Source organism: Haemaphysalis longicornis, unplaced genomic scaffold (genome assembly GCF_048455015.1).
Source record: "Haemaphysalis longicornis isolate Haplotype H1 unplaced genomic scaffold, Haemaphysalis longicornis Haplotype H1 scaffold_7, whole genome shotgun sequence".
Lineage (NCBI taxonomy): Eukaryota > Metazoa > Arthropoda > Arachnida > Ixodida > Ixodidae > Haemaphysalis > Haemaphysalis longicornis.
The window spans coordinates 1,295,120-1,319,368 of NW_027526422.1; the positions used below are offsets into that span (position 1 = coordinate 1,295,120).

Below are 24,249 nucleotides of genomic sequence, written 5' to 3' on the forward strand. Positions count from 1 at the left end.
ATAAGGGTTCCAGGCACAAACACGATAATATATTAGGTACTGTCTTACCAAGTGCACGTACCCCAAGCATAGAAGGGGCAGTTTCCATTCATTCTGCAACACTTGTGGATGCCTGCAGTAAAACATAAGTAAACGTATGAATACAGGGTAACACAATGCGTATTTGAGCTAGCTAGCTGAAGCCATTAATCACGGTAGACGTGGTTCGACTTTCTTTTTGTCAAGCCAAATGCGTGCATCCCTAACATGGAAAAAAAAGTTCCACAATGACACCACTTCAGAAAAAAGATACCGAGTTTACCAGACCAATGGCACTAGGAAAAGCACAAAAGGTGCTCAGTGACACACATTAAATAAGAAACCCCAAGAAAACTTAATTGCTGGGATTAGAAGTATTACAGTAAGGAAGAAATTTCAGAAATCAGAAGTCGCGAAGGTGAAATGTGCATCAGCAAGGTGCATGCCACATTACAAGTCCGGAAACACATCCACCACGAAATCAAATCCCAGGTACACGAGTCAGCACACATTGGCTTTCATACAGAAGAGCAAAACGAACAACTGAGAATAATTCGCTGCGAAGCAAGCACCAACGTAGGCAGGAGACTTTTAGTTGGAGGTTATATATACCACATGCTGAACATCTGCAATATATTGCTCACGGTAACACTAAGTACCATGACAGAGAAAAGGCTACAAGGTACCATTGTGAGCATACAAGCGGCGATACCTAACCTCACTCAACTTAACGTAGTCTAGCCAAACTAACAAATACAATCACTGAAATCTCCAACCTAAAGAACCCCAGTGCTAACTCAAATGGCAGCCTGGAACAAAATACACGAAAAAAAATTGCGCCCACCTCCCCGCGAGGGGAACCCTGTGTAGCTGCGACGCTCGTGGGGTTCACTTTGTTGCGACCGGGCGGGGGCACCCGATCCGATCTCCGTGGCCTCCGACATACGAGTGGTAGCGTGTATGATGCGAGCGGCCAGCCGCTGTTGCAGCCGTGAAGAAGTCCAGAAGCCGTAGGCTAACGTAACTGTTTACTTCATAGCGAGAGGTGAGCCGAAGCCAAAGAACAATGCCCCGACGGGCGAGGTTACAATACAGGACTCGAGCAGAGCGATAACATCGATTCGCTGCTCTAACAGGAATGGTTTACAACGCTTGGGCAGCTCTATTTATACCCAAAAGCGATAACGGTCAAACGCAACAGGCTGGAACACGCACAACACTCTTTCCAGAGTTCGTAAGCCGTTCATAGCCTCGGGCACGTTGAGTCCGAGAGAGGGGAGAGGAGGACTCCGTTGCGATCGACGGGGCCTCTGTGTCCTTGAAGAGCGTGGAGACGAGCCACGCAGACAGCCGCCGAAGTTCAGCCGCCGCAGGCAGCCGCCGAATGCGCAGAGAGCGAAGCATCTGACGTGGCTTGTCGCTACTTGTCACCGACATGATTGCGCCTGTTTTCGAAGGCGCACGAGCGGCTTCGCCGCACAGCCGAGGAGTGATGCGGGGAAGTACTGCGGCGCTGGCCCATTCGTAACAGCTTCTCCGCCGGGGGTCCGAGATCCCGATGGATAAGGGTCTGCAACCGTTGTCCGGAGGGATGCTGTCGAAGTGAAGTGTTCGGCAGACGCTCGACTCCAGGCCTTGGCTGTACGACACCGTGCTGGAGCTTCACCGGGCGGGTCACTGGACGAGTAGTGGCTCCCCAAGAACGTCTCTGGCTTGGTCAGGCAAGCAACAGAACAACACAGGAAGACACAACCGCATCGCCGGCAAGTGCGAAGACAAATCCACACTGAAGATCTACCAGGCTTTTAGTTGCGATAAAATACGCTAATAACTATCTACTGTAGTTATATTTTTGCCCAGCAGTACTTTAGACAAGTGACAAACCTGAAAGGTGACATTTTGCGTGATTGGAAATGTCCCACACAAAAAGAAACGTAATCGTAAATGGCGAAACCTGCGCCAGGAAAAACAATGAAATTGAGAAAGTCAGGCGTCTACAAGCCACTTCTCGCGCTGAGAGCTGCGATTCGAGCTCTCATCATTGCTCCGAGCTTTCCCCAATTTGTATCACACTTTAGGTGCGCCCGTTCTCTGAACGCTGCGGGGACCGCGTGAAAGGACACCGGTCGTCTTGTTCGACAAAGGTCGAGCGCGCGGAGGAGCGAACGAGATTTTCCAGCGTTCGAACGTAAGGCGCGCACTCCTCCTAGGAGGCGGCGTTCCCTTGGCGCGATGCGAGCTCATGGCCTTGCCCCTCGGCGTGCTCGCATTAAAACATGCGCCACAAGTACGCGCGGAAGTTTTCCCTCTATCCTTCTTGCTCGCCTTTTCCGGTGAGCTTCATTAAACTGACACTTACACACTTATATTAATTACGTTGCTCAATAAAACACGCATTTGCTTCTTTCCTACTGAATTCTGAGGGGTCCGCAATGAAGTCGTATCGGAAACTACATTTTTAAAGCAAAGCTTTCTAGCTCTACAAGCCGACGGTTCTTTCGTGGTGTGCGGGACAACAAACTCCCAACGCGGCGGAGGTGGCGACGGTGAGAGGAGGGTTTCATTCACGGAGCACACTGTCGACACGGATAATTTACCCAGCGTTCCTCGCGCGGAAGTGCCTGCTCGCCGGCGGCGGCGGTACGTCTTTGTCGTCTGCTTTAGCGACGGTTGTTTTGAGCCTGTTTTGGCGCAGCTTCGCGTCCATTGCGCGCTGCCTTATCACGGCTTGACTAACTTGTTCGACAGCACCTCCAGGGTAACCCACACCCGAAGTAATTAAGTGGTCGTACGCTAAACATACGTTAAGGATTGGTTTGCTGGGCGGAAAAACAAAATGTACAAACCACATACAGACATGCATCTGGCTGCTGGAAAAACGCTACCTTCGGTTGTGTTGTAAGAGGTATTACAAAAGGGGAAAGGAGCAACTGGTTCTGATAAAAACCGATTATAAAAGTTCCCTCAGCTTTCTCGCAATTCTCAAACTTAATTACTAAACTATATATAACTAGTTTAAATCGGAATGGGAATCACTAAGCTCACATGCCTAATCGTTTTGGTGTCTGCGCTTGTGTGGCGCGGTGGTGTAGCCCCAAGCTAGCACATCAGGATGGCTAGGTTCCGCTGCCTCACCCTTCGAAAGACGCTCCTCTCCGTTTTCTTTGCCCCGCCTCACGGCCGGGCTACAGCGTCCGCCGCTGTAGCCCGGCCGTGGCCGACGTTGCTGCTACGGTCGGGACTCCGCCCCTGTGATTTCTAGGTAACGGCTGGCAGAATCTCTGGTTTCACTCTTTGTAGAGCCACGTGTGTAAATTCAACTGACGTCGCATGGGAAATTGCTGTGGGTGTCGTTTAAAGCTTTGCTTTCCAACCACCTTCACAGCGTGGATTGGAACCAATTTTTAAGGTCGGCTTTTAGTTCTAGACGACCCTGAAAGCCAATCAGAACAGGTTCTCGGAAAAATGGCGACGCCCCGATTTATTTACTCGAGCTGGGGCTCAACATAGTAGTAGCTTTTGTTAACCTGATCTGCAGAAAGCAACAAAATCAGTAGATTTTGCACTCTTATCACTAAATCAGCAGAAATTGAACAAAAACAGCAGATCTACTGATAAATCAGTAGCAGTGGCAGCACTGCCTCTGCCGCCTCTGCCGACAGTCTGAGCTAATGCGCCGTCGTTCTCTCTCTCAGCAACCTTGACGCGCTGCGGGGCAGCAACGGTCGCTTCCGACTCGCGCTCCCGAGCGTCTGCTACTGGCAGCGCTGGCACAATGCTTTCCTCGACAACGAGGTCTTTCTCGAGCAACAATTCTAACTCGGGCTTCACTTCGTCCTGCTCGAGTTGAATTTCATGCTCTAGGTGCTTGTTCTCCCGTTGGAGTCTCTCTCTTTCGAGCTTCTTTCTTTCCCTTCGGATTCGCTCGATATCGAGGTCGTACCATCGCATCTTTTCCTCGTGCTTGAGCTTGCGTTCCTGATCTTGTCTCTGCCACTCGAGCTCCTGTTCTCGCTTTCTTTTCTCGCGTTCCTCTTTCCGCTTTTTCTCCTCGCGTTCCTCACGCTGGCGCTCAGCCTCTGCAGCCTGACGTTTAGCCTCTGCCTCGGCGGCCTGACGTTTCGCGGTCTCCCTGCCATTGATCAGCTCAATGCATTCCGACAGCTCCTCATCGTCAGCCCCGACAGCAAGTATAGCCTGTATCAGCTCTGGCTTTCTGAGCGCGTCCGTAACATCCAAGCGCAACTCTTTTTCAAGCTCCAACAACTGCGGTTTTTTCAACGCTTTCAAATTCATGGCCGGTCTAGAGTACTGCTTTCCCACTTTTCCAAAAATGTTTTGCGCGAATAACCCACGCCACAAAAACACACGCCCTACCAGCTATCCTCAGAAGCCTGGTAAAACTCAGTTAAGAAAATCCCGCAGTCACCCTTGACCGCCGTGAATTCTGCGAAGTCCGAAGCCGCCTTGACGTCCGTGGTGTTGGGTCTCGCACCGCTGGCTTCAGGTGTTACGAAGTTGCCATCCCACCGCTGCCACCAGTTGTTGCGACCGGGCGGGGGCACCCGATCCGATCTCCGTGGCCTCCGACATACGAGTGGTAGCGTGTATGATGCGAGCGGCCAGCCGCTGTTGCAGCCGTGAAGAAGTCCAGAAGCCGTAGGCTAACGTAACTGTTTACTACACAGCGAGAGGTGAGCCGAAGCCAAAGAACAATGCCCCGACGAACGAGGTTACAATACAGGACTCGAGCAGAGCGACAACATCTATTCGCTGCTCTAACAGGAATGGTTTACAACGCTTGGGCAGCTCTATTTATACCCAAAAGCGATAACGGTCAAACGCAACAGGCTGGAACACGCACAACACTCTTTCCAGAGTTCGTAAGCCGTTCATAGCCTCGGGCACGTTGAGTCCGAGAGAGGGGAGAGGAGGACTCCGTTGCGATCGACGGGGCCTCTGTGTCCTTGAAGAGCGTGGAGACGAGCCACGCAGGCAGCCGCCGAAGTTCAGCCGCCGCAGGCAGCCGCCGAATGCGCAGAGAGCGAAGCGTCTGACGCGGCTTGTCGCTACTTGTCACCGACATGATTGCGCCTGTTTTCGAAGGCGCACGAGTGGCTTCGCCGCACAGCCGAGGAGTGATGCGGGGAAGTACTGCGGCGCTGGCCCATTCGTAACAACTTGGTGTTTCCGTTGGATTGATTCTGAAATCGCGTGAAACGTGTCGGGAACGCGTATGATTATTATGTTTTATGATTATTATTATGTTTCATTGGCCAATCTTGGTCAATCTCTCTAAGTGGTATGCTTGGGTCTTCGCTGTCGCAACGACCTTTACTCCATCATTGTTGCTGTAAGTGGGAGCTTCTTTTCTTTTATTGCAAGTGTTAATCATTGCCCCATCATGCGTTGTATCGGTAGCATCTTGACGTAGTTTTAAAAGGATATAAGGCGCCTTCGTAGCATTTGATTCTGTCTCGGTTTTGCGGCGCAGTGGGAGGAGCACCATGTACCTCGCGTTCCGCCCACAGGGTCGTGGGATCGAAACCGGGCGCCGCTAACTATTATTTTTTTATATAGTTTAGGGGGAGGGGTGTGGACGGACAACAACGCCGTATGGAGGGACAAGGCGAGTGAATGAGATGCAGTCGCATCTAAAAATTACTCCCACCTCCCCTCGCGGGAACCCCTGTGTAGATGCGACGCATAGGGGGTTCCGTTGTTGTTTCCGTTAGGTTGATTCTCCCATCGCGTGAAACGTGCCGTGAACCCCCTGCCGCGGCTGTGACGCAACGTGGCGCGGCTATGACGCAACGCAATCCAACACAATCCACTTTGATCCAATCCAATCCAAATCCAATCCAAGCCAAGCCAAGCCAGGCCAACCCAATCGAATCCAATCCAATGCCCCTCGCGAGAGTGTTCGCTATCGGAGAGGAGAGGGGGTGAGCGGCGGAGAGCGCAGCTCGCGCGGCGAGGAGAATGGGGGAGGGGTGTGGACGGACAACAACAACGCCGTATGGAGGGACAAGGCGAGTGAATGAGATGCAGTCGCATCTAAAAGTAGCCGGAGTCAAACTTCTTCACTGCATTGCACCAAGGAGCTATACTCGATCGAAGCAGCCACGCTGGATTCGGCTATGCCCGACGTAAATTTAGACAGTGCGCTTTTTCAGTGTAACTCAAATCCAACAAAAGAAAAAAGCAATATATCGCTAATTTTGTTAAGCAGCGATTTGACTTTGTAATGTACGGCCTTCTCGCAGTGTACCAGAAAATATACCCGGAACGCGGGTTTGGCGACGGCTGAGGGTATATCGTGCTGCGCTTCCATGTTTCGCCATGGCGAGTCCATTCGCAAGGTACTTTTTTTTTAACTTCAAATGGATGCACGAGAACTGCTTCTTGGCCATACTGCCAGCGGTGCCGATAGCCACCCCGCGAAACAATAGCATCAATTTCGGCAATGTCCTCATGAGTATCGATCTCGTATCACTAGCGGATCACCTCCCCGCTCTCGAAAAATTTCCAGCGCCACGCCGTGTTTGCTGTGCAGCGCTATCGCACTGCCGCGCTAATAACAAAGGCCGAAAGAGCGAGCGGGTACTTCGTAATTTTTCTGTACAGCAGCACGCGCCTCCTTCCTTCAATGGTTCTCATGTGGGAAGCATTAGCATTTCAAGCGTATTTTGCCCCTGATGATGAGAATGAAGAAAACGTATACACTTCCAGAAAGACAAAAATAATTAATTTAATATTGGACTGCGAGCTATGTTCGGTGCTCAAATCTCGATTGTCCGTCGCGCCAGAGCGATTTCGCCGGAGGATCGCTTTTCAATTGCAAGCTGGCGGCGCGGCGAGCATTCCGAAGGCCGCGTCCGGTGAATCACGCGATGGAGGTTCCGGGGGCCGTGTCACGATCGGCCAGGCATCGTAACTGCTTCCCCCGCATAGCTTTTTTCCCGTGCAATCCCAAAGGAAATAAAAAATGACCTTGCGAAATGCTAACTTATAGTTCAGGTTTTTTGCCCACGTACAACAGGGTGATACACGCTGGTTTGTCCGCGCGACGCATAAGTTAGTTCGTCAGCACGACGGGAAAGCTTTGCGGGAAAGCTCACGCGCAGCGCTCCTGACATGACGCGACATGCACGCGCAAGCCAAGAACTACACTGACAGTGGCACCGGAATTACTAACTCCGTGCTTGGCGCACTAGTAACTTCTCACAGTTCATAAGACGCCGCCATTATCTGTACGCCTAATCACTGCGGTAGGGAAAGCCTTTGCCTCCCGAAGATAAGTGTTCGCTCGTCCGCCGCGACGCTATCAGTCGAACGATATCAGGTGCCCCAAATATCAACAAAGAAATGCCAGCACAGACATTCACCTCCACAGTTCACCTCACTCTCACTTACTTTGCTTCCCTAAAAGGCCGCCTTCGAGCCTGCGGTGTAAATACGTTTCAACCGCCCTTTCACAAAATAAACCACGTTAGGCTTAAGGTAATTCTGCACCGCGTCAGCGACGCAAAAGAAGCAGATAGTGCGGTCGTAAGGTGAATCTCTACATACCTAACAACATGGTCCTGTGAAGCGTAAAATCCATACAACGCCGTGGTTGCAGATGCAGTCTTCCTTGCTCGAACACACGGACGGAGCGCGCAGGAGCGCGGAGCGGCGGGAAGATGAGCGCGCATGCGCGGTGCGATAAAGTGTCGTATTCCGCGCTGCGTGCGCGGGTTGGGGGGCGATGTGCGTCCGCGGTCTCGTGAAGGCCGATAAAATACGAGAAGTTATCGAGACCTCTGTGTGCGACACCTGCGTTAGAAACACTCGGATATTCCTCTGAACGGGAGGTTTTCCCCACACATATAGGATGTTGTTACTTAAATGGAACATTTTTAGTGGTTCGGTACAGTTCCTGTTTCTTCGTTGCAACTGCAAATTGGGTGTAATGTTGACGAACAGGACATGTTCTATTGCCGTCTCCACGTAAATTGATGGAATTTTCTAACAGTGCTATAGGCTGCGCATGAATGTGACCTACACAGGACATTACCCCCACAAAAGTCAGCAGGCATCTTCACCTTTTTGTTCCCCATATGGCTCATGAGAAGACATTCGTCATGCTTTATGCGTGTGCCCAAAGTACACCGTGCACAGCCAGAAACTAATATTATGTTTGTGCAGGCAGCTTGGTGCGAGACTTGAATTGAGGGCTGTTATCGGACCTTCGTCGGGTCTTATAGCGCTTTCCATTGGGTGAACAGGAGCACTTCTAACTGCACCCAAAGGGCTCTCGCGAGTTCTGGCGTCTTCCAGTGGTCGGGCAGGAGCAGGGGCGTTGTGTTTTATTGGTCGAGGAGGAGCACTTTTTTGGCGCCGAGAGCAGCCGAGAGCAGTTCTCGGTGCTCCGTCGCCAGCGGCGGAGTAACAGGGAACGCCGAAGAAGTCACATGACCTCTTTTACGTCATTTCTGGTTTTATCCCCGGGTGGCGGAGGAAAAATGGCGGAATCCAGCAGCCGCGATAGTCGCTCAGTGCGAACGGCAGCAGCTAAGCGTGGCCGTCTGGACGATGCTGCTACTTTTACATGATGAAAGCACCACAGATTCAAGCGCAAACTCATCGGACAGCAGCAGCAGCAGCGACCACGACGACGATTTGACATTGCATGAGTTTATGTTCGAGCACCTGTTCACCCCGCCGGAGCAGCGACCGAAGGTAGAGTCGTATCTGGGGCGGTATTCCCATGTTTTGTCCCTTTTGTGTCCCTTTCAAAAGTGTCTCTTTTGAGCGAGCCCTGATTGGCTAAAAGCGAACACCCGGATGTGACGCCATGCAAGCACGGCGGAGCTATGAGCCGTGGCTACGCGGAGCAGACGATTTGGAGCAGACGATTTTTCGTCGCCTTATTGTTAGTTCGCTCGCGGAACAATAAACACATAAAAGATACTCTGATACGGTTTCAGTTCTTTAAAATGCGTTTGCAAGAACAGTTACGGTATTTGAATCAAAGGCCCACTGCTTAACCGGAAGTACGTCACGATGAAAGGGACGCAAAAGGGACGTTTTCAAAAGGGACAGTTACGAGAATACCGCCCCTGGAAAAGACGGCTGATGCTGTTATCGTTCGCAGCTAATTTTTGGGAGACACGATGGTGACCCCTTTATCATGAACATGAACATCCGCTCGGCTTCTTCATTCGTCGCCATGCGGAAGGCAGACACAAAACCACCGGCACGTACCTGTCAAAACTGGCGAGGAACAGCGTGCGGAGAACACGAGCGCGCGAAATGCTCCGGGAAGCGAGAGCGGGAAACGTTTGGTCACATGACTCTTGACATCTCGCCCTCCCCCTCTTTTCACTGCTCCCGGAGCAGCGCGAATGTTTCATTCGCGGAACGAAAGCACACGTCCCCGTTACTCCCGTGTGCTGCTCTGGCTGCTTGCTCCACTTGCTCCTGTTCTCCCAATGGAATTCGCCATTAGGCTACACGTGCAATCAAAGCTCTTGGTGTTTCTTCAGAGTACAGAACTGGACAGTTTTGTGATTGAAAATTTTGGGCGCATCAAAAGACATCTTTTCGTTTTCATAGTTTCTTTTTGTTTTTGTTTTCTTTTTTCGTGTTTTTTGCTTCCTTTGCCTTTTTCTTCTATCATCTAGCTTAGCAAGCCAGCGCAACGGCTCGGCTAACCTCGCTGGTCTTCATTAAAGTTTCTCTCTCTGGCTGCCCACCTACGTTGATCCATTGCTCTCAACCTCCTCTCAACACATATTTTACTCTGAGCTTCTCGAACTTCAAATGACGCCCAGCGCATATCTCCCTGCACTGCTTCGTTAGTTTTTCACCATTAGCTCGTACGGACAAACGGCCTACCGTCCTCTGGTCCACTTCAAGGCAGGCTAGAGAGTGATTTTAAGCAGACCACTGTATTCGCAAATGTGATGCCCGGAACCAGTACTCCTTGTCACATTCCTCTCACTACTTCACATTTGGTATACCCCCATATTCTTATGCTTCATTATAGCTGCGTTTCGCTTACTTTATTCTTAAGTTGCTCCTCGTAAGTTCTTTAGTTGTCCCCTTCGTTTATCCACACTCCCAAATCTTTATATTCCTCGACTCAGAGTAATTCGCCATGCTGGATTGGCAGCGCGTCAGTGCTATAGTGTCATTAAAAACCATTATTCTCGACTTTTCAGTGCTACATTTGACCCTCGAGGTGTGTGGTTTTCTGGCCATTAATATTTATGAGCCGTTGCATGTCGGTGTAGTTGTCAGCTAAGAGAGCAATGGAGCCTGCGACACCCAGGGCCACTTTCGGCAGATATGAGCAACACCATTGATCGCTCCCCGCAAGCCAGCACATTCTTGGATGGGGCGCGCTCCTATTTTTGCAGCGCGGACAGAGCATATAGTTGCCCCTTTTGGGTGTAAAACACGGTACGAGATTCTACAGTGATTCCGCCACGCAATGCAGCTGAATGAAGAACGATTTATTGTGTTGAACTGGCGTGTGGAAACGCAAGTAAAGGCCGTATGGGCGTTACGCCTGCAATACTAAGACTTCTAAGCCTACCTCCGGGCACAACTTTCTCAAGATCTGCATATTTTACTTCCAAAGAAAACGTAATTTTCAACTTCCAAAAAAGACGGGGTTTTGCTTGCAAATTTATGAGACGTTGCGCGATGTTTCCGCGCGGAGTATTGCATCCATATGAGTGCACTTGCAACTGCAGAACTGGACCACATAAGTGTTACATATAGGTCTTTGATCCGAATGAGGTTCTCCATACATATAGCAGTATGAAATTCACAGTTGTTTATGTAAAGCGGAAACGCTGACGTTAATAAATGGAAGGTACGATCGAATACGGAGTGTCGAGGACTGGCAATACAATGCCAATTTTGAATTCATGACTTCGATTGTAACATGAGCAAAATATTACAGGAGTGTATCAGGCTCAACGTGTTATCTGCTTTAAATGTATCGTCGTTCGGTTCTGCAGAAGAAAGACAGACAATACATCTTAACGGGCCGCGGAAAATGGATAGCTTTTGGCCTATGCTGCACCTTCCGCCCAGACACTTTATGGGGTTCCAGGTGTAGCGCAGCACACCATCTGCATAAAACTAGGCCTGACAAAAAAATGGAATGAAAAATTGGCCGCGTATCTGCTCCTTTTGTTGCAAATGTCGTCAAAAGACGATAGTCTTTGTAGACATTTGCCAAGGAAATGCCCTCTTTGCTTTCCCGCTCACCTCTCATGCTGTTCCTGTACCGTCGCGCTCATCCCAATGTAAACACACTAAAGGTTTGCGCAAGGCGATTTGAATATACCGCGTTCCACTGCTACAGGCCGGGTTCCTCGATGCCAGCGCTGCAGTACGGCGGGGACGCACGTGAATGGAGGCGGCCGACTACAAGGTTTATAGAAACGCGTGGCCGTGCTCCACGTGCGTTCCAAGCAGAACGTGGAACCTAGCTAGTGGAACCTTTCGTTGCTGTTGCGGCGTGATTTTTCATATGCCGCCAGGAGGCGGCGGTTTTCTGCAGTAGATGTAGAATATCATTTGTTAGCGAAAAACCAAGCATCCATGAATTTATAAAGGAACACTGTAAATATCCCTTGTGTACTAATTTCCTGTCTTATATTTGCGTAATGTCTTGTTCTTGTTCAACAAAGTTGACAGGTATGAACATATAAACTGGGATTAGACGTTTACATTTGGCTGGGAGTGTAAAAAAACTATTGCGCAATATCAATTTTACTTTGGCCGGGTGGCTGAATCGGGTTACAGACAGACAGACAGACAGACAGACAGGATTTTTTGATAATAATTTATCCTTTCAAGATGGACACATACAGACAGACATACATACAGAAAGACCAAAATTGCTCGGTTTAAGTATCCCAAGAAAAACTATCGTCTTTAAAAAACTCTTTACCATAACGCTATCAAAGAATTTCCATTGGGGGAAGAGGGGGCGGGGGGAGGATAAGTCGCCGGGCTAGAGCGGTGGACGACGCCGCTGTAGCTTGGCCGTGAGTCGGGAGAAAGAAAATGGAAAGGAGCGTCTTTCGAAGGGTGAGACAGCGGAACCTAGCCATCCTGATGTGCTAGCTTGGGGCTACACCACCGTGCGACACAAGCGCAGACACCGAAACAATTCGGCATGTGAGCTGAGTGATTCCCATTTATACCGATTGAAACTAGATAGTTTAGTAAGTTTGAGAATTACGAGAAAGCTGAAGGAATTTTTATAATCGCTATTTATCAGAACCAGTTGCTACTTTGAGGTTTTGTAATGCCTCCTAAAACACAACCGAATTGGTTTTCAGCAATTTAGAAAAGGGATTCCCATACGTGGCAAGCATCCCGCAAAAGGTATCGTTTTTGTAGAGGCTAGATGTCTGTATGTGGTTTGTACATTTTGTTTTCCCGCCCTGCAAACCAATCTTTAAGTTATATTTGCCGTACGACCACTTAATTCCGTCGCCGCGTGGTTATTGTGCAACTTTATCAGGGTTTTTCAGTCACTCCCACGCCTTTTCTCGTCTCTAGACATCCAAGATTTTGCCTTAGAAACATGAGCCGCCCTTCCTAAGCCTTTCCAGCAGCAAGAGCAGAGAACACCACAGGGAAACGTGCCGGGTCCTGTTAGTCTGCGAGTATTAAGCTGCAGCCCTTTGAAGCTTCATTAAGCTAATTATCCCAGAGATATGATAAATATTACCAATTACAAAGGGTGTGTTTTGCTGCCTGCACTGATATTGGACTGCGCACCAACTACCAATGTACCAACTAGCCCAGAAGAAAGCTCTCAGTCGTGTGTTGTGTATTGCATTCGGGTGGCGTCGCTGTCCGAACAGGTCCACAGCGTGCATCGGGGACAATGTCTGTTTTTTATACTTTGGTGTTGGTGTCCTTTGTCGGAGTTTGTAACAGTGGAGATTAGCCTATCTTTCTTGGAATAGTTTTCCACTTAAAGAGAGTCCAGTATGGTGTTGCTGTTCCTCACGCGATGTTTTCTTCTCCTCCGCCACCGCAGGGGTTCACAGTGTTGCTGAACACGGCGACCATCGCCAACGTCTTCGTTCTGGTTGCCCTCACGCTGACGGGCTTTTTCAAGATGAACGCCGACAACTGGACCGCCGGGGCGGGATTCTTCCCGAACGGCATCGTGGGGGTGAGTGCTCCGCGCCCTCCTCGCCGGGACGAGGGAGGAGGGAGCTTTCTCAGCTGAGTGGTGGCGATCACGAAATCCAACTACGCGTGAGGTCGACGCCTTTCTTGGCCGGTGAAAAGAATGCGGATGTTTCAGGCATCATCATCTTTTTGTATGCGCTTTTGCCTGGTTGGTGCGTCATTCGTGGCGCTTTTATTGCTTGCTTTGTGGCCTATACCCTCTGCTGCGACTTGCTTGAGCAGGGAAACGAGGCTTAGCAAAGGTAAAGCAAAGGAGCAACCGCGATCGGAGTCGTTGACGCAAATTGTACAAGTCGCTCCCGAGTGTGGCTGCGCACGACAGGAGCGAGTGTGAATACCGTGGGGGCATGTATAGGGCGAGTTGGGGGAAACCTTAAAGGGCTAGCTAAGAGATTTCGGTGAAATTGCATTGTTTGGGTATGTAGCAATGTGGCCCCTTGAAATACAAACTATACATATCCGCTTTGTTTCACGATATCTGGAAATAAGTAAAAAAAATTGGCCGCGTGTCTGCTCCTTTCGTTGCAAATGCCGTCAAAAGACGATAGTCTTTATCGGCTTTTGCGAAATAAATGCCTCCCTTCGCTTTCCCGCTCACCTCTCATGTTGTTCCTGTTGCGTCGCACTCTTCCCAAGGTAAAGACGCCAAAGGTTTGCTTAAATCATTTTACGTTTCCCGCGTTCCAGTGCTCCAAACCGGGTGTCTCGATGTGAACGCTGCCGTACGGCGAAGAAGCGCGTTAATCGAGGCGGCATACTTCAACGTTTATAGAACCGCGTTTCCCTACTCCACGTGCGTTGCAAGCAGAACGTGGAACCTGCCTAGTGGAACCTTTCGTAACTGTTGCCGGTTGATTTCTTAAAATGGCGCCAGAAGCTATAGTGGCGTGGGCGACAGCAGGCGACGGCGGAGTGAATTCTTTTTCTGCAGTTGATGAAGTATTTAATTTCGCAAAAGTCAAGCATGTTTGATTTTTTTTTATAAAGGAACACTGAAAATATCACTTCTGTATTGATTTGTTGTCTCATATTTGCGCAATGTCTTGTTTTTCTTCAACAATGTTGACAAGAGTGAACGTTACACCGGGCATAGACGGGTAGATTTAGCTGTGGGTATATAAGACTATTGCGCAGGCATTGTTTTGCCTTGGCCGGGTGGCTGAATCGAGTCACAGACGGACAGACGGACAGACATACAGACAGACCAAAATTTCTGGGTTTAAGTAGCCCAAGAAAGACTATCGTCTTTAAAACTGCAGTTAGGGTTCCTCTGGGACTTTCCTCGTATAGTGAAATGACGTAGTGTTAAGAAGCCAATCATTGCTCCCCCCTGGATGCACGACATGTTGGCGTAGAGCGGGTTTGCAAAGCGTCGGAAAAGGTCAGATACTGCGACAACATCGGCACCCCGGGGAAATTCGCACGCAACTGAACGGAGGATGCCTGACCTATGATACGACTGATCCACACTGCCGAACTGCCAGTAAACACCTTTTGCGTAGCCGGGCGAATGGCGCAGGGACAAGGCGCTGTTTTGTTGCAATGTAAACTGTCGTTCTACTACCGATATTCTTGCTAGTGCTCGTCGACGTCTAACTCACGTAAACTGTAATGTGAGTGAGGTGAAGCGAACTTTCTGGCTCGATGAGATAAGTGATGGCTAGCTTAAAACGCGAATTGCGACATTAAAAATGGGCACAAAACCCGGTTCGTATTTACGGTTCAGCACTACGGTGTATGTTTCATAGATTCAAAAGAGCATTAACTGCCAACTTTTCTGTTGAACGCTTCTGCAGAAAGCCAAATATTGACGAGCGTATTTAACCAACTAAACAACGTTAACCGCATTATTTCTTACAGGTAAGCCATCAAACTGCGTGAAGGCGAAGCTCAACAAATGTTTGAATGGTTCCACTGGGCCGGCAAGGTGCCCTGGTCCTAGTGGTGATTCAACAATTCTAAGAGCATGCCTTAAGTGCCTTTGTCCAATCTTCAAAGCAGTCGATTGGTGAGCGTGCGTCTGCTTAGGCTTGTGTGTCTAATGCGACGGGATGGGGTGCGATTGGCGCCCGGTTCGTGATTGGGCCGCCTTGTGCATTCATTCAGTCAAGGCAGGGGCTGCAGGGTGCGCCGATGGGAGACCGAAGAGGCTGTGCTCCGGGCGCTAGATAACCGTTCCAGATTAGTGGATGGATCTTGTAGGTGGTGTATCGGGATTGGGTGTGGTCAGTGAGGGGACGCAGCCCGTGCCACGTTCGCGAAGCCCTTCAACTGTTGCCAGTTTCGAATGTTCGAGCTGTTCGAGTGTTTTGGCAGAGTTCTGAACTCGGCGAAAGAGTTGGTATAAGCGCTTCTGTATATCTCGTCGTAGCTCTGGCGTTGCCGTCGCTTCATGAGGCATCGGCGGGGATCCCAGATGTGGAGGAGAAGATGCGGACGGCGAGAATTGTTTCCTGCAGAGCGTCCTTCAGGGCAAGTTTGTTGAGCGCTTCCGTTCTATCCCAGATGTCTTCCGCTACGGGTCCATGGGGTCCGGTATGAATGTCGGCCAGTGGGTGAATCTCCTTCCTAATGGCAGAGTGAGAGGCCCCAGGTGCGAAAGCGATTACGTGGTGCTAGCTGCCTAATGTGTGCGGCATGTGAGTCAGCTGTATGTTTTGTGTGTTGGCCGCAACAAACGAGGTCGTGTGTTGAATACCGTGCCCACTCGCATCCAGTCTGGCCGGGCTCGTTGTACAGCGAGAAGCTGCGGTGTTGGGTGGCCAATGGCAAAGCAGCGCCGCCCTCTTTTGTGGCCTGTGCGCAACTCCAAACACGCGTGCGAGGGGCTCCTGCGGGAGGTCCGCGATCTTGAGTTCTTCTTGAAGGAAGGCGTTCATTTCTTTGAGGGATTCGGATGGTGGGCTCTGGATGGCAAACATGCAGATCGGGGTATTACTTCAGCGCGAACGACAAGACACAAAAGAAATTTATACCATGAGCTCGCACCAACTAGCCACCTCACTTTAAAGCATGTGTATGCTTGGTTGTAAAAGAGGCACCGGGGATAATTCCCACAAACGTGTTGGCAACTTCTTGGGAAATATCGTGGGTTTGTGCTTGAATTATTTTTGTTTACCATGACGGCCGTTCGTTTTTGGGGGTCTTACGGGATTGAGACGTAGCTTAAGAGACGGGGAGTAAATGTTGGTTTGTTGTTTCTTTGATGATGATCTGCGTTGGTGCCTGATGGTTGCGGCACTGATGACACGACGACGATAGTTGGTGAGAATTTTTCAAACTGTATATTTACCGGAAGACATATACAGAATATTTACAGACTGAGGATAGACATAACAAAGTAAAAAATAACGTGAGAGTCTTAAGAGCTAAAACTTTGTGCACGCGGCATTTCCGTCAGCGACGGACCCTGACCTAAGACTACCCGAGTGGTGAGATCCTCCCTAGCCGAACCTGGCTAGCCCGGCAATACGCCGGCCGTGCATAGCACATTAAACTTTAAGCATTCGACCCCGAGGCCTCGTGTCTCGTGGTTTTGATGGGTTACTTAGGCTCCACCCCCGATTAACAGGCCAATCAGTATCTCCTGGTGACCTGATTGGATGGATTACCACATTCGGGCCTAAACCAAGGTGGGCAACGCCCCCATAACCCTGAAAAGCTGGTCACTCTCTCTCACCAGAAAAAAAGAAACATATCAAAAGCAACCAAAACAAACACAGAAAACACCCAGAAGCCCGCGGAGACACGTGCAAGCGGCAGAGACAAGCTTCTACGAACGCGGCTTGCGTCGCCTGTTCCCACGCCTCGTCCAGTACCGAACAGCCATTCCGAGCAGCTGGGACCCATAAACATCCGTCTTAACGAATCCCGGTGCGCCTCCAAGATACTCCGCTGTAGACAGGCGATGCCAAGTTAATTGGACCGCGGGCCAAAATCAACGCGTAGGGAACACAGGATACGGCTGCCGCCGCAGGTGTCCCATCTTCCGCATCCACCCTGGGCCGCTGCACGAACACCCTCGCACGCCCTCACTCCGCGCGTAGACGGGCGAACAAAGGGAGAACTATCGCCATAAATCACCCACTGTCTAACCACAGTTGACAGCTCCAAGCTCCCCCGTCTCCGGCGGCGCGACGGACCGAATGGTTTTACAACCGGCCCATTCCGCTAAACGTACACGCGGTGGGCCACAGAACCAGCTGCCGCCAACTTCCCGGAATGCCATTCGAGCCGTCGGGTTACCAATGTTTTCCTACAGTCGCACCACGCGCGCCGATCAAAACAGCGTGACAACGCGGTTGAGGCCCCGAGACATTGTGTCCTCACGTCGGCGGCTTGACCCAGAGCCCGTTCGCTCTTAACAAGCTGGCTGCCATAAAGCCATTCATTCCTAATCCCCGGAACAGCCGCTGCCCCTGCGTCCAACACATTCCGCGTCGCTGGCGCCTGCAACCCTTACACGGGGTTTGGGGTGTTCACCCGTTGTAGGTCGACTATATATACAACCAGAGGGTTTTGGAGGGCGTTGAGGTTGAATTGGTTTTTTTTGCTGTTATACGACCTGAAGCTTAATTTGTAGATGTGGAGGGTCAGCGGTGGGACGGAGGTAATTGCGACTGACTGGACGGAGGTAGCGCGGAGAGGCTGCCGTCGTCATACGGATAGTACTTCGGTTTGGGAAATCGGGGTTTTGTGGCGCATGGTGAGAGGGCGGGGTCGCCTTTGCAGTTTGCACTCAAGGGCCATAAGTGCTTCCACTGCAACGTGTAGTTGGGTGGTGTCTTGGGCCAGGGCTTCCGTGACAGTGTCCAACAGTGCCGAAACGTTGCTCGACCTGTTTTGGATCCGGGGAGGCGGGAGTGGAAAAAGAGAACTAAGGCGGTAAGTTGGGCGAGTTGGTTACTGACTAAGGAAATCATCGTACTAGCGAACACTAAACAGCGACAAAGGAAAAGAGGCAACGAAACACACGCTAGAACTTCAACACTGACTCTGCTTCACTCGTCAAAGTGACATCGCCAAGGCACTATACCTGCTGTGGCGGAACCTTTTTCTCTGAAGAAGCTCGCTTCCAGGAACAAAGCGTCGGAAGGCACCGAGACCACAAAAAATCCTTCACAGTTTCACTTTCACGTATCCAACTTTGGTACAGTCTGGGGCTGTCTTCAACACGAACGGAATGGCGAGCTGACACTACACGCAGACAGTCCTTTAGGTGACGAATTTGTCTCCACAGTTCCGAATGAGCCATTCGCATGAATCTTCTTGCTCTTCACCAAGACGGAATTGCAGGAAAGACAAACAGTTGCACATCCGGAGGTACCAGGTGATTGCCAAGAGCGAAGCTGTAGACTTGTGCACGACACGAAGCGATGGCGATGAGGTTGATGTAAGTGACGGAAGGGTTACCACATTGAAAAAGGTTAACAGGGCCCATTGTACTAGAAATAAGGACAACTAAGGCGGTAAGTTGGGCGACTTGGTTACTAAGGAAATCATCGTACTAGCGAACACTAAACAGCGACAAAGGAAAAGAGGCGACGAAACACACGCTAGAACTTCAACACTGACTCTGCTTCACTCGTCAAAGTGACATCGCCAAGGCACTATACCTGCTGTGGCGGAACCTTTTTCTCTGAAGAAGCTCGCTTCCAGGAACAAAGCGTCGGAAGGCACCGAGACCACAAAAAATCCTTCACAGTTTCACTTTCACGTATCCAACTTTGGTACAGTCTGGGGCTGTCTTCAACACGAACGGAATGGCGAGCTGACACTACACGCAGACAGTCCTTTAGGTGACGAATTTGTCTCCACAGTTCCGAATGAGCCATTCGCATGAATCTTCTTGCTCTTCACCAAGACGGAATTGCAGGAAAGACAAACAGTTGCACATCCGGAGGTACCAGGTGATTGCCAAGAGCGAAGCTGTAGACTTGTGCACGACACGAAGCGATGGCGATGAGGTTGATGTAAGTGACGGAAGGGTTACCACATTGAAAAAGGTTAACAGGGCCCATTGTACTAGAAATAAGGACAACTAAGGCGGTAAGTTGGGCGACTTGGTTACTAAGGAAATCATCGTACTAGCGAACACTAAACAGCGACAAAGGAAAAGAGGCGACGAAACACACGCTAGAACTTCAACACTGACTCTGCTTCACTCGTCAAAGTGACATCGCCAAGGCACTATACCTGCTGTGGCGGAACCTTTTTCTCTGAAGAAGCTCGCTTCCAGGAACAAAGCGTCGGAAGGCACCGAGACCACAAAAAATCCTTCACAGTTTCACTTTCACGTATCCAACTTTGGTACAGTCTGGGGCTGTCTTCAACACGAACGGAATGGCGAGCTGACACTACACGCAGACAGTCCTTTAGGTGACGAATTTGTCTCCACAGTTCCGAATGAGCCATTCGCATGAATCTTCTTGCTCTTCACCAAGACGGAATTGCAGGAAAGACAAACAGTTGCACATCCGGAGGTACCAGGTGATTGCCAAGAGCGAAGCTGTAGACTTGTGCACGACACGAAGCGATGGCGATGAGGTTGATGTAAGTGACGGAAGGGTTACCACATTGAAAAAGGTTAACAGGGACCATTGTACTAGAAATAAGGGCAACTAAGGCGGTAAGTTGGGCGAGTTGGTTACTGACTAAGGAAATCATCGTACTAGCGAACACTAAACAGCGACAAAGGAAAAGAGGCGACGAAACACACGCTAGAACTTCAACACTGACTCTGCTTCACTCGTCAAAGTGACATCACCAACGCACTATACCTGCTGTGGCGGAACCTTTTTCTCTGAAGAAGCTCGCTTCCAGGAACAAAGCGTCGGAAGGCACCGAGACCACAAAAAATCCTTCACAGTTTCACTTTCACGTATTCAACTTTGGTACAGTCTGGGCCTGTCTTCAACACGAACGGAATGGCGAGCTGACACTACACGCAGACAGTCCTTTAGGTGACGAATTTGTCTCCACAGTTCCAAATGAACCATTCGCATGAATCTTCTTGCTCTTCGCCAAGACGGAATTGCAGGAAAGAAAAGCAGTTGCACATCCGGAGGTACCAGGTGATTGCCAAGAGCGAAGCTGTAGACTTGTGCACGACACGAAGCGATGGCGATGAAGTTGATGTAAGTGACGGAAGGGTTACCACATTGAAAAAGGTTAACAGGGCCCATTGTACTAGAAATAAGGACAACTAAGGCGGTAAGTTGGGCGAGTTGGTTACTGACTAAGGAAATTATCGTACTAGCGAACACTAAACAGCGACAAAGGAAAAGAGGCGACGAAACACACGCTAGAACTTCAACACTCGACTCTGCTTCACTCTTTTGTGGTCTCAGTGCCTTCCGACGCTTTGTTCCTGGAAGCGAGCTTCTTCAGAGAAAAAGTTTCCGCCACAGCAGGTATAGTGCGTTGGCGATGTCACTTTGACGAGTGAAGCAGAGTCAGTGTTGAAGTTCTAGCGTGTGTTTCGTCGCCTCTTTTCCTTTGTCGCTGTTTAGTGTTCGCTAGTACGATGATTTCCTTAGAAAAAGGGAACTTTGTTTACTTTGTCTGTGAGGGCAGTTACGCGGCCGGAATTGTTTTTTTTTTTTGTTTTTTTGTTGGGCGATTGTTATGCGGCTGAAACGCGGGGTGAAACGTAGCTAAGCCTCCGAAGAGGCTGATAAGCAGCAGGGAAAGCGTCATGCACGGCCGCTGGCCGGCTCACCCGGCCCGTGGGCTGTGTAGGCGCCGCTGCCGTTGCTGCCACTGCTGTGGTAGATGGACCCGGAGCTGGGCGGGTGGCTGCTTCCTGGCTTTCCCGCGGGGGTGGCGGAGTGGGAAAATGCCTCTTGGGACGCTCTCTGCTGGCGGCAATGGGCGTGACCGCGGAGTGAGCACTCTGGAAGACAGGTGCGCTCTGGTGCGGGGTTAGAAGCAGCACACTTGAGGGCGCTGTCCGGCCCACGTCGCGGCTGTGGCCCCCGCACTGTAGAGATCCTCGCGCCACCCCCTGCACGGTGGCCGCAATCAGTTCACACCCCGCTTTTCCGCTGAAGGGTACCCTGGTTCTGTCCGGCCCATTAGCCTGACATGAATTAGTGAGGTTCAGTGGCTGCGGCCGCTTCGAGTGGGGCGTCTTGGCCGCTGTCCTCTGGAAGGCCATGGATTACTCTCAGGGACGTCCCGTGGGCGGAGACTTCGGAATCGGTTTGCCCGACGGTGATGGCTGTAATCGAGGACCATGGGGTGCCAGCCGCTACCAGTTCCTACGCCTGCTGGGCTTGTATGGCGGAGACCGGCGGAGGCCTCGCCCGATTACTCATGGGGCCCACGCTCCAATTGGCAGGCCCGTTCGTGGTCAATAGACGGGAATATAATGCGAGTCGGGGAGCTAGAGAGCTAGAGTTTCGGAATGAAGGGCTTGGCTGGAGAGGCTGGTGTTGTTGGAATCTCGGCTTGAGTTTTGCGGAGAGTTTGGCATGTTCGCGCTGCGATCACCTCGGCCCGAGGGCTGGGCGGCTGAATCGTCCGGCCGCTAAGGTCATCGCACTCAAATGCTGCTGGCGATAGTTCGGAGCTCGGCTTCACGGATCGCTGAGTAATAGGCCTCGGTCCCAGTGCGCCCTAGTAGACAGGGCTCCGGCCTATAAAGCTGCGCTTCCGCGGCTCCACCGTCCGTACTAAGCCTGACCAGGAATAAAACGTGTTTCTCTCTCTCTCCCTCTCTCTCTCTCGGTGGGGAGGCCCCGTACCTGTTAGGCCTATAGCGTTGCTGCCGGCGGGATTAGAGACGTGTCTGGGCTGTAGTGATAGTGTAGCGACGACCCCACGATGGCTTTGGGGGTCTTCGTGGATTGGAAATGCTCAGCTGAAGTTTACGGAGTCAATGGTGATGGTTAGTTGATGGCCATTTGATACTGGCTGCGGTTAGAGCGACAAAAAGGGGAGGCTTAGTGAGGCGAGTCGTTTTACGTTAACACCATGACGGCGACCTCCTGCGAGCATCAAAAGGAAAAGAATCTACCATACGGTTCAGCCCTGTTTGCCAGAATAGTATAGAGAATAGTATAGAGGAAGCGCGTGGATGAGGACGCCCGCCAGTGATTTTCCTTTTGCGAGCTTCATGGGGTGAACGAAGCGGCAACCGCAGTGAGCGCGTATAAATTGGTCGCGGCGGCGAAGTCGGAGGTAGCATCCATTCTCTTCGACTGGCCAGAACTGAGAGAAGGCAGAACGAACAGCTACAGGCCCCCAAACCTCTTGCAAGATTACAAGGTTCATTGATGGTCGACATTGCAAGGAATTGCGAATCGAAGTTTTCCTAAAGGCTGGGTTAGTTGAATTGTGATATAGCTTTCGAGGATCTCGAAAAAGTTGGAACTTCTAGCAGTTGGTGCGTTACTTGGAAATAAGAAGTGTTGCGCGGTAGACTGGTGGGAATAAGTGCGGCACAAACGTCTTTGTTCTTTCGAGGTTCCCGTTGATCTTCACAGATGTTTGTCTGATACGCATGCTTTTACGTTTTACGCCGACCAACCGCTCAGACGCCATTCATGGGGGCGGGGGTGGTGACTCGATGGGGGAAACGCAGTCAGTGCCTAAACTTGGGGAACCCTTTTGACAAGGACAAACGCGTGCACGTGCTATTCACAGTAGCGCTTAAGTGGGTGGTTAATAGGCCATTTTATGGGATTGCCAAGGTTTGCGGCAGGAAAGGCGGGTTTCGTGGGAATCCGTTGCTAGGGTCTTTACGGTGCTTGGGATAAGGAGCAATTTAAAACGATCTCGCACAAGCCTCGTTAATGTAATTAACAAGGAAGGAATCATCGCTGTCACGAATACGTTTCAAAGTGATTCTTTTCTGTCTCCGGCAGTATACTTTCTTTTTAAATATCACAGCACCTAACTATGGCTTTGCGGATGCAGTCAGTTGTATAATAAAAAGGGTAAACATCAATATTTTGCACAGTGGGGTGGGTTTTTACGGGTGTTTTTGAAGAACGTTCGGATAGGCATGTTTTTGCTGTTGAAGGGTAGCGCGTGAGGGCTAAAGTGCAGTGGCGGGGGCACTCGTCTCTTGGCTTTGTTGGGGGCGCTTCCGTACATTGCGGGCACCTTAGTATCGTAATACTGTAGCCCGCAGATCAGCCGAGATAGAGTGAGGGAGTTTTTTCTGGTACACATTCATACAGTCATACTGACAGAGTAAATGAGAGAAAGCTCTTTAATGTCCAGTGATGAATGCACCGTCAGATGTGGATGTTCGCCGTGATGTGGGGTGAACGTGAAAGATATGGGGGGCAGCATTGAAAGATAACAAAAACAAAGTTGAAAGCGAGATTTGATAGGTTTCTAGAAAAAAATTGGAAGCGAAACTCTAGACAGAATCTCCGAATCAGAATTTATAGAAATCAGTGCAGAGAAAGGGCAAAATTACAAACTAAGAAAAAAACGCAGAAATCACAACACATCTATTATTTGCGCTGTTTAGGCAGAACAATTTTTTTTGGTCCAGAGCACGGCGGGAAGATCGGCAAAAATTGTAGTTCCAAGGAATTTACCTCCACCGTTGGCTCAAGGCATGAGGAGGTGACAGACTCCTAGCCTGCCCCCTCTCCAGACACGAGCCGAAGTTGCTCGCGCAGCGCGGAACCGTGGGCACAGCAAGGGCTCTGTAATCTCAAACTCCTTCACCACGTTGGTTGAATGGATGAATGAAAGCTTTACTCCATTTATCTCTTGCCTGTACAGGTCCCCTCGGTTCAGGGAACTCCTAGGTCACCTATCGTGCCTTCCTAGGCGGCGGCGTAGTCCTGTGTGGACTGGGTTGAGTCCTTGTTGGGGTCCTGTATACAAGTCCCTTGCGGTGGGGTCCCAGGTGGTGCTTGATGAAGGCGCTGAGGGCGGTTTGGTCTACCCGTGACGAAAGTCTCGCAATGGCCTCTTCACCCGTCTTTTTTGCAGTTGCCGAACAGGTGACGCTGGTCCAGGGCATTTCTAGTACTGTAGGAGTGGTCT

The 24,249-nt window shown here is 50.5% G+C and overlaps 1 protein-coding gene across 1 annotated transcript in view; it reads left to right on the top strand.

Moving 5' to 3' along the window:
* LOC144147427 (high affinity cationic amino acid transporter 1-like) overlaps window positions 1-24,249 on the top strand; it is a 942,196-nt gene that overhangs the window by 750,940 nt on the left and 167,007 nt on the right. Inside the window, exon 5 of the mRNA XM_077679558.1 lies at window positions 13,079-13,216. Coding sequence (XP_077535684.1) covers window positions 13,079-13,216 — 138 coding nt within the window. The remainder of the gene's footprint in view (window positions 1-13,078; window positions 13,217-24,249) is intronic.